This window comes from Electrona antarctica, assembly GCF_951216825.1.
Source record: "Electrona antarctica genome assembly, chromosome: 13".
In the NCBI taxonomy this organism is placed as follows: domain Eukaryota; kingdom Metazoa; phylum Chordata; class Actinopteri; order Myctophiformes; family Myctophidae; genus Electrona; species Electrona antarctica.
In genome coordinates this window covers 1807919-1819439 of record NC_136794.1, presented here as the reverse complement: position 1 = coordinate 1819439, position 11521 = coordinate 1807919, and the positions used below count along the sequence as shown (strand labels likewise).

Genomic DNA, 11521 nt, shown 5'->3' with positions numbered 1-11521 from the left:
CTTTGCCCATGAAGTCCTGAGAAAGTTCCCCTTGCATGACTTTTTCTAAATGTTCGATTCAAACCATCTCTGTTTTTTTTTTCATCTGAAACGTTTTGGAAATATGATTTTAGACATAATTCTACTAAAATGTCTGCTCTTTTTCGGTCCGTGGGACCGCTCTTAGAGCCCTCACCCTTTCTCCCCCACAAGCAGTGCTGTTCACACCTTCCTCCCGGCTGGAGACGGGCATTGTTCAAGCTAATGTGTCATTTGCATTCCAACTACTTCCACATGTAGGCAAACTTACATTACAAACTTACATAAACTAAATGTTGTTTTAGATGTTATATTTGTTATATGCGGTTTGCAGAAATAACGATGTCTGACTTTATTTCTCGAAACGGAAAAAGAAATATGGTGTGTGGTATTGTTTCCACCAAGCGCATAGCTCAATAGATATAAATACATGTTGACTATACACGCCATCTTTAGCATAATAGGCCTATCTCACAGCCCGTTTTTCACGCCCACTGGTGTGGTGACTTTAACATGGGCATTTACACGTTTTTTTCTCTGGAGAATCTAAGTACATTTTCTAATGTAAAAATGTGACAGACCAATATTATTATGAAGCAAACAAGATGGTAAATCAGGTCGAGCAGATAGAACAAACCTTACCTTGAGAAAACAAAAGTTGTAGACTTCTTAAATAACCTCTTTTAACATGTAGCGTCTATGGAGTGACGTCACGCTATCACCACTAACCCCGAAAGGGGGCGTATTTAGGGGGGCGGGGAAATTCTGTGAGATAGGCTTATTATGTTGGAATAATAAAGTTTATAGCATTGTGACTATGTCGCGCATATTCATTTCATATATCAGCGCATCAAAAATATGGTGAAATATGGTGTGTTTTGCCGATGCGATTTTTTTTTCCCAGGCCGTTTTCAATATACCCTGAGCTGTGGACCTCTTTCCTAGTCAAAGGCTGTTTTCAATGAAATGACTTGTGTATAATATGAATAAATGCTACATCCTACATTTATTTTGTACCGTAGGCTATAGTTTTTGAACGAATATTACCATGTAGGCCTGAAATGTCTTTATTGTCTCAATACAAAGTTGTACATCAGCGCGAATCAGCGCGATGCCAAATAAAAATGACAGTGTTTGAAATCAGTCCAACCCGATAGACGTCCCGAACTTCTAAATGTTTTGTCAGTCAGAAGAACAGTTCTGTCCGTCCTTCTTTGTAAACTTTTCTGCACGCGACCAGTGGAACTGATTTCCACGCATCACGGCTCTCTTTTTTTCTCTCTCCCTCTCTCTCTCTCCCTCTCTCGTGGAGAGGGAGAAAATATCCAAGTAACTGACGGTGAGGTATGCGGAAGTGCATTTTAGATAACGCTGTAGCACTATTTGTGGCGGTGATGCGTCACATGACTTGATCTATCCTATGGTGTATATATAAACCGTGCTGCTGCTACGGACCTTTCTGCTGGCACAATAAATCAAATATATATAAATTACATCGATCATAGGCGGCGGGTATGTAAGGCTAGGCCAGGCTTAGCCTTCCCAAAAATTATGCTGGGTATTTTTTAAATATATATAGGCTAATATGTGCGCAGCATTATATAGAAGGCTAGCCGCTCCCAAACTCCCAACTCCTTTGTCTGTAGCCTAAACTTTTCTGATTTGCACGCACGCACGCACAGCTCTTTCCTTTTTTTGGCACAATCAATCAAATATATATTAATTACATCGATGTTTCCCCCTCTATATAAAATGACAATATATAACTAATGTCGTATTTCGTCTGAGCAATGTGCCTGACTCTGGCAATAACGTGTGGTAGCCTATTGTATTGGCTCAATACAAAGTCGGACAGTGTTTGCTGCGCAAGGGTATTCAATATAGCGCTCACACCGTCACTATAATTATAGTTTGGTAAACTGAAATAAAAAATAACTTTGAGTTGTCCTGTCTAGTTGAAACTGCTGCCTTGAATTCGTTGGAATGTAACATTTAGAAGACAATGGCAAGCCGTCAACGGGTGCAGAGAGAGGTGTGAAGATCATTAGACAGTGGGGGAGACAATGGCCAATCAAATAGCACGAAAAACACCGGTCAGCCTGACCGTTAGCCGTCATATTAGTAGTGCATTTTTTTCAGACATCCTAGTGTTAAAGGTCAAAGGTCAGAGGTCGTTACCTTGCTGGTGGAGCTGAGCTCCTGCTCGATGGAGGACAGGTCGTCCATCAGAGCGTCCAGGTCCACCTGGCCCTCCTGGTTCAATGCCTCTGGAACACACACACATAGACACACACGCGCATGCACACACACACGCACGCAAACACACGCGCACACACACACACACACGCACGCGCACACACACACACACACACACACACACACACACACACACACACACGCACACACACACACACACACGCACAAGAAGACATTAGCGACACAAAGAGGTTTGTTTGAGGGGGAGATAAACGTATCATGTGCGTGCATGTGTGTGTGTGTGAGTGTGTGCGCGCGTGCGTGCGTGCGTGCGTGCGTGCGTGTGTTGCGTTGCGATGTTACTATCATGTAAGTAAACAAATTAAGAAAATGCAGGACTCAACCAGTCAGAATTCAAACTTCATTGTTTTATCGTAGACGTTGTATTTCGTTTCGAGGAAGCAATCTGATTGGTTGAAACGGCCTTCTAGCCGTGGTTCCAACGAACACCACTCCACACCTGATCAAAACAAAGAATTCAGCTGCTCTGTTCTCCCAGAGGGCAGCAAACTTGGTGGCTAGGCTATAGCTAGTTTCTTGGGATATTTGTGGTCGTAGTGGCTTCCTCTGTCATTAACCTCTGTGTCCACACGTCCTAGGGGTCCCAATCGACGCGTCCATAGGACGTCTAGCGCATCCTCAATGATACCGGGTGAGAGAGGAATATATAATTAATTTTTTCCTTTTTTTTATTTGTCAGTTCGCCTTTCGGCTACCGTATGCTACGCTCTGGGCTCATGTTATCTTACCGTTGACTTAGCTGTTAGCGCGGCAGAAAGAATGACTCGTCTCTCCTAATCCAGGGCGCTCTCCGTGGTTTTGAACTGATCGATATACTAGCGCTTCATTTCTGCTCCTCATCCGTCTCTCCCGCAAAATATGAACGCTTTTTGGATCATATATCGTATAAATTAAAACGATAGCAATGTAAGATAGCAATGTAAAGCAAACTATTTTTAGCGTATTGTTTCCGGGTCGTGGGTTTCAGAGTAAAAGCGGCCATGTCTTTCCGGCACCCCAGAGCTCCTATTTTGAAGGAATCCCGGCACCAATTGTGTTAAAAATCACACCTGTGTGAAGTGAGTGGTGCAACTCCGTGTGTGTGTGTGGGGGGGGGGGGGGGTGGAGTTCCAGACCCGGCCCGATTCCGGCAAGCCGTTCCGCGTCCGAAACGGTTGAGAAATGACAGAGTTACTGTGTGGGGGTCTCTCTACTGTACCCTCTACTGTACTGTACTGTACTGTACTGTACTGTCACTGTACTGACCCACAGGAACGCACCCAGGGTGCCGGCCTGATTCCGGCGAGCCGCCCCGTGTCCGAAACGGTTGAGAAATGACAGTTACCGTGTGGGGGTCCCTCTACTGTACCCTCTACTGTACTGTACTGGCACACCCAAAATCATCATATATACAGTTAATATGTGCGTGTTTGTGTGTGTGTGTGTGTGTGTTAGGTTAGGACAGGTGGTGAAAAACAGCCATGCTGTTTTTGTGCTCATACCCAGCCAGGCACCCACCCACCCAGCCACCCACCCACACACACACACATAGCTCCGTAAGGGAGTGGTTGCACCACTCAAAAATAAGATTTATTTAGTGATTTTCTTAGTTTTAAGGGTAACTGTTAATTGTATAATTGCAATATTACTTCTGTGTTGCTTTCAGAACTCGCCCTGCGGCATCACAGGTGTGCATTGATGACGTTAAACCACCCCCTCTCGTGTAATATTGCTTAAGTGTAGACCACACCGGAGAGAGACTAGTGTCTCCCTCCAGAGTTTCCCCCAGCACTCCCTCCACACACACACACATGTCCCACACATCTTTTATACGGTCAGGAGTGGACAGAGAGTAACAAGAGATGGTATTCCTTACATGGACATGGACTCTAGTCTATAGTTGACTCACACAGTTTGAAACAGGTTTGAATGAGTCGGCAGTCTCTAATGAGTTTGTCAGTGAAGAACAGGTGGTCATTAGAGTGTTAAGTATCATCTACTAGTAGGCTACATTAAATTAATCAATACCATAGTATGAATTTTGCCACCACAGCGTGCGTGCGTGCGTGCGTGCGTGCGTGCGTGCGTGCGTGCGTGCGTGCGTGCGTGCGTGCGTGCGTTAACCATTTATATTGTAGACAGAGAAGCGGTAGGTCAAGGCGGCCATGTTGCTCTCCTGTCTGAGAGGGGCCTTCTGTTGGGGGCGTGGCCTGTCTGGACGACCGTCATCCAGACTCTACAGAGAGAGAGGGAGAGAGGGAGAGAGAGAGAGAGAGAGAGAGAGAGAGAGAGAGAGAGAGAGAGAGAGGGAGAGAGAGAGAGAGAGAGAGAGAGAGAATTATTATTTACCACAGTGGTTTTCAACCTTTTTCATATTATGGTCCATTATTTATTCGGCATCTGAGCCACGGACCACCATTCAGTGTTGTTTTCGTCGACTAAAACTAAGACGAAAACTGTTTGTCGAATACCTTTTTTTCACTGACGAAAACTAAATGGAAACTAAATGAACACTAAGCTATGATAGAAGGGACTAGTGGACAAGAGATCCAGTAGAAGTCATTTTACCCTTGGTTGCATGCTGAAAATAGCCGATCTACAAGCTCACAACGCAACGCGGTGAGCTTGTAGATCGGCTATTTTCAGCAAGTGTAAAATCAGTCATTATGACTGCCAAAAAACATTTTAGTCGACTAAATCACGTGTAGATTTAGTCGACTAAAATATTATGACATTTAGTCGACTAAAACTAGACTAAACACTAAAGCATTCCAGGTGACTAAAATGTGACTAAAACTAAGTGAAAACTATTCAAGAGACTATGACTAAAACTAAAATAGAAATTTGCTGCCAAAAACAACACTGCCACCATTTGATGAAATGTTTTCCCCCAGCCAGTGCGTGCGTGCGTGCGTGCGTGCGTCCGTGCGTCCGTGCGTGCGTGCGTCCGTGCGTGCGTGCGTGCGTGCGCACCTGCGTCAGTTTGTCCAGCTCTCCCAGCCACGCCCCAAACATCTTGTCCAGATCCTGATCGTCTTCATCGCTGTCTTCCTCTGCGCCGTGCTCCACCTCCTCATCAGACACCGGCTCCATCTGCAGGCCAGGAGGAGAACTGCATGTCACACACACACTTTATCAACCCATTTAGACCTGACCAAAATTTTTAAAAAAATGCCTCCTAAATCCTGAGAGTTTTCTGAAAAACCTCATGTTTCTATATCAGTGGACCTCAATATTTCATGTCAAGGACCCCAACATTGTATGTGACCGGCCCGCCGACCCCCCATTTGAAAATATGTTGATTCAAAGACTTGCGCCACATTTTCACGATTTTCGAGTGGTGTAACCACGCCAAGGGACAAGCCTCCAGTAAGGCTATAGAGTGTCGCAGTCCCGCCCCCTTTCATGACGACGCCAGGCCCAGGAAATTAATCACAATGCATTTTTCCCATAGACATTACAAAACGTATTTATTTAAAGACCTTTTAAGCGTCGCACGAAGCCAACTCTTGTCGTGACAAATCATGATAACACACACAATATTTTGGACCAAACAAAATAATTACAAAGAAGAAAAACAACAAAAAAAGTGTTGCCGTTTTTTTCTACTTTCTAATTCTTTGTTTGGCCCGAAAAATTGTGTTTGTTGTCATGATTTGTCACGACAAGAGTTGGCTTTGTCCGCGGCGTAAACGTCTTTAAATAAATACTTTCTGAAAAGTCTATGAGGAAAATGAACGGGGATTTCTTTTCCGGGGGCGGGACTGCGGCGCTCTATAACAGGGGTTCTCCACCCGTGGGTCGCGACCCCTCGGGGGGTCGCCAAATTATTTTAGGGGGTCCCCAAATTATAAAAAAAAAAGAAAAAAAAAAAGATTATTTTTTAAATTTTATTTTCACTATTTTTCAAAAATAGCAGACTTACAAGCTCGTAGCGCGCCACTCGGTGGCGCGCTATGAGCTTGTAGATCTGCTATTTTTCAATAGCTAAATTATAACAATGCTTAAAAAACCAAAAGAGGTTCCCGCCCAAAATGGTTTAAGGTTATTGTAGCAGTCAATTTATATTGGGGGTCGGGAGGGGGCGGGGTGGGGGTCCCGAGACGTTGCCAAATCATTTTCGGGGGTCCCCGGCCAAAAACGTTGAGAACCCCTGCTCTATAACACTGAAGCTGCCACTACCTACTGGCGAAAAGAGGAACTGCAGCACATTCATGGAGGTGGACGGACGTCCATGACGTCACGTATGACGTTTGAGGTCCGGGTGCTTTGAGGTCCGGGGGCTAGGCTAGGCTAAACTTCCGCTCGCTCGAGCCATTGAGTTATAATTGTACTTCCGGCAGTCTTCCGGGTGCTTCAAAAACGCCACTGAGCAACTTCTACTGAAATGAATAGTGGAGGGGGCGGGGCAAACGCTCCGGTCCGGTCTCTATCCTTTTATCACCTCCATGGTCCCATAGACCTATGTTTAGAGTACCAACAGGGGGCACTGTTGCACCACTCACTTCAGACTACAAGCTCGTAGCGTGGCACTCGGTGCTGTGCTATGAGCATGTAGATCTGCTATTTTTCCCACAGCTAAAGCATAACATAATGCTTAAAACACCAAAAGGGGTTCCCGCCCAGAATGGGTTAACCCATTTAGCCCTGAGACCAGATTCTACAAATTCTACAAATTCTTCTAAATCCTGACAGTTTTCCGGGGGGAAAAAAAGTCACACCCGTGTGAAGTGAGTGGTGCAACTCCGTGTGGGGGTCCCCGGAAGTTCCAGACCCACAGGACCACGGCCAGGGTGCCGGCCCGGTTTCCGGCGAGCCGCCCCGCATCCGAAACGGTAGAGAAGTTAGAGTTACCATGTGGGGGTCCCCGGGGGGGGGGGGGGTCTCCTGAACATTCAGACCCCCAGGAACGCACACAGGGGGCCGGGCCGATTCCGGCGAGCCACCCCACGTCCGAAACGGTTGAGAAATGACAGAGTTACCGTGTGGGGGTCCCTGTACTGTACCCTCTACTGTACTGTCACTGTACTGTACTGGCACACCCAAAATCATCATATATACAGTTAATATGTGCGTGTGTGTTTGTTAGGTTGCACACAGGTGGTGAAAAACAACCATGCTATTTTCGTGCTCATAACCAATTAACCACCCACCCACCCACACACATAGCTCCGAAAGGGAGTGGTTGCAACACTCAAAAAACCCATGTTTCTGTGTCAGTCGAAAATATATTGTCAGTCCCCCCCCCCCCCAGGTTGGCAGAGGAAGTGTACTAAATTACATTAGAAAATTGACACTGGGTGAAAAGTGGGTTGCAAAATTGTGGGATAAAAAAAGAGAGAAAGAGAGAGAGAGAGAGAGAATCACGTCAGTGTTCTCTACAGGTCAGACTGCAGTCTGTTAGCACCCTCTGGTGGCTAACAGACTGCACTGCAATGCAGAGCAGCAATATGAGGCAAGCAGGCCACAGACTATAAACTATAAACGATGCGCCATCATGCACACAGGGGTCACACAGGGGTCACACAGGGGTCACACAGGGGTCACACAGGGGTGAACAAATAATTAGAAAGAAGAAAAAAAGGGCGGGTTACAACAGTGTTGATTTCGTCGACTAAAACTAAGACGAAAAATGCTCAACTACCTTTTTCCACTGACAAAAACTAAACGGAAACTAAATGAAAACTAATTAAGCTATGATGACTAAAACTAAGACTAAATATACTGACAATTTCGTCAACAAATAAAAACTAGACTAAAATGTTAGGAAGGGACTAGTGGACAAGAGATCCAGTATAAGTCATTTTACAATTAGTTGCACGCTGCGTCGCAGCGCAGTGAAAAAATCTGTCATTACGACGGCATCAAGGCCCGCCAAAATACATTTTGTTCGACTAAATCAACTGTAGATTTAGTCGACTAAAATCTTATGATATGTAGTCGACTAAAACTAGACTAACACTAAAACATTCCAGGTGACTGAAATTAACTAAATTAAAACTATTCAAGAGACTATGACTAAAACTCAAATCAAAATGTGCTGCCAAAAACAACACTGGGTTACAACACATGATTTGTCAGGAGCCGAGTTGTCTTTGTCCGAGGCTTAAAGGGACACTTCACCCTTTTTGCAAAATATATATATATGTTAATGACACTTTCCTGGGGTCTATATGTGTGTAATATGTGGTTTTAGATATTTTAGATTTTAGCAGTGAGCCCAGTGTCTCTGATGTCATGGACACTGGGCTCACTTCCTTCCTGGACTACAATTCCCATAATGCTTTGGTGCACTGCTCCTTGTGGATAGGGGGAGGGGCTGTCTTACTGAGACAACATGTAGTCCAGGAAGTAAGTGAGCCCAGTGTCCATGACATCAGAGACACTGGGCTCACTGCTAAAATATAAAATATCTAAAACCACATATTACACACACAAAGACCCCCAGGAAAGTGTTCTAAATCTTCTAAACGTCATTAACATATATGTTTTTGCAAAAAAGGGCGAAGTTTCCCTTTAAATCTCTTCCGGTGCCCTCGTCATTCTGAAAGGGGGCGGGGCTGTGACGCTATATGATTACTGTCACAATATAGAGCTATTTAACACTGTTACTGAACACACACTCTATAGCAATGATTACTGTCACAATATAGAGCTATTTAACACTGTTACTGAACACACACTCTATAGCAATGATTAATGTCACAATATAGAGCTATTTAACACTGTTACTGAACACACACTCTATAGCAATGATTAATGTCACAATATAGAGCTATTTAACACTGTTACTGAACACACACTCTATAGCAATGATTACTGTCACAATATAGAGCTATTTAACACTGTTACTGAACACACACTCTATAGCAATGATTACTGTCACAATATAGAGCTATTTAACACTGTTACTGAACACACACTCTATAGCAATGATTACTGTCACAATATAGAGCTATTTAACACTGTTACTGAACACACACTATAGCAATGATTACTGTCACAAGAAGATGAATAGCAGTAATGTATAGTATGTTGAGGTCTGGCCTCCTAGCGCCACACCCAGGCATCCTGGCAGACTGACCCAGGCGCAGAGGGCTATTCCTGGGGAGCTGCCCTGCCGTCGCCCCCTCTCCCTCCCTGGAGGGAGATGGCCAGCCAACACACACACACACACACACACGCACACGCACACACACACACACACACACACACACACACACACACACACACACACACACACACCAGGGAAGGGTGCTACAATTAGATCCCTGCGGTTCGCAAAGTCTGTCATTTGGACTGAGGGTTACGTGCGTGCGTGCGTCCGTGCGTGCGTGCGTGCGTGCGTGCGTGCGTGCCTGCGTGCGTGCGTGCGTGTGTGCGTGCGTGCGTTTGGCTTTGTGGTCCAACATGTGGTTTGAGGAACACAGGGGAGCCATGAGGGAACTTTTGGGGTTCACTACATTTCTAGGAAGGGGGGGGAAAAAAGTGCCACGCTATGAGCTTGTATGGTCTGCTATTTTTGAAAAATCGTGAAATGTGGCACAAATCTTTGAATATATTCTTTCAGAGCGAACGTTTTAACTCAAATCTTTGCTTCTGGGGGGGTCCCTGGAACAACATATTTTCAGATAGGGGTCGGCGGCCAATTACATATAATTCTGGGGCTCCTTGACATGAAAATGTTTGAGAACCACTGACATGGAAACTTCAGAAAACTTTAGAAGATTATTATTATTTATTTTTTTAAGATATTTTTTTGCGGCTTACGCCTTTTATTGGTTTTTTTGAAGGGACAAACAGTAGGCTGACAGGAAACGGGAGAGAGATGGGGGAAGACATGCAGTAAAGGCCGTGTCGGGCTCGGGAGTCGAACCCGCGGCACACTGCGACTGGATTACCAGTCGGGTGCCCAGACGGTTACGCCACCGCCTGGGCGAAGATTATTTTTTTAGAATCATCCTCATGGTCTAGACGGGTCAGGTCTACGGGGAAACAGTCAGACAACGCATAGTATTATCATTACAGACAACACATGTAGTATTAAACGTATTTAGACCTGACGTCGATTCTACTAAATCTCTTCTAAATTCTGACAGGTTTCTGAAAAACCCTATGTTTCTATGTCAGTGGTTCTCAAACTATTTCATGTCAAGGACCCCCAAATATATATTGTAATTGACCGCCGACCCCCATCTGAAAATATGTTGTTCTATAGGGCGCCCCCCAGAAGAAAAGATTTGAGTTAAAAACGTTCGCTCTGAAAGAATATACTATATTCACATTTTCACGATTCTTCAAAAATAGCAGCCCTACAAGCTCGTAGGGCGGCACTCGGTACCACGCTATGAGCTTGTAGATCTGCTATTTTTCAATAGCTAAAGTATAACATAACGCTTAAAACACCAAAAAGGGTTCCTGCCCTAAATGGGTTAACTTATTTAGACCTGAGGCCGAATAATAATTAAAATCTAAATAATAACTAAATCAGAGTTTTCTGGGGAAAAAAACAATGTTTCTATATCAGTGGTTCTCAAACTATTTCATGTCAAGGACGCCAAGAATTATGTGTAATTGGCCGACCCCCATCTGAAAATATGTTGTTCCAGGGACCCCCCCCAGAAGCCAAGGTTTCAGTTAAAAACGTTCCTTCATAATATATCATTATTTATGGCTAGAGTAAAAAAGAAAAAGCATATCATTTTCCCTCGTTTTCTTCCCCAAATGCGCGCGCACACACACACGCACGCACACACACACACACACACACACACACACACACACACACACACACACACACACACACACACACACACACACACACACACACACACACACACACACACACACACACACACACACACACACACACACACACACACACACACACACACACACACACACACACACACACACGGATCTGACAAGCATTACATCACTTCCCTCGAGACCATACCAGAGAATGACATCATTTCCTATAGCCCCCCCACCCACTCTCTCTATCAGACAGACAGACAGACAGACAGACAGACAGACAGACAGACAGACAGACAGACAGACAGACAGACAGACAGACAGACAGACAGACAGACAGACAGACAGACAGACAGACAGACAGACAGACAGACAGACAGGTTTTATCCAACACATCACACAATGCGTCCCTACATCGCCAGGAAACCAAACGTGTGTGTGTGTGATCACATTTTCCATACATCACACTGATTGGCTAAGATTGGCTTCCAAA

The 11521-nt window shown here is 44.7% G+C and overlaps 1 protein-coding gene across 1 annotated transcript in view; it reads right to left on the bottom strand.

Annotated features, from left to right (window-relative positions):
- The window catches only part of LOC306935512 (ras-associated and pleckstrin homology domains-containing protein 1-like), a 55907-nt gene that overhangs the window by 35737 nt on the left and 8649 nt on the right, over positions 1-11521 (bottom strand). Inside the window, 3 exon segments of the mRNA XM_079518613.1 lie at positions 2197-2285; positions 4399-4510; positions 5248-5367. Of these exon segments, the coding sequence (XP_079374739.1) occupies positions 2197-2285; positions 4399-4510; positions 5248-5367 (321 nt within the window).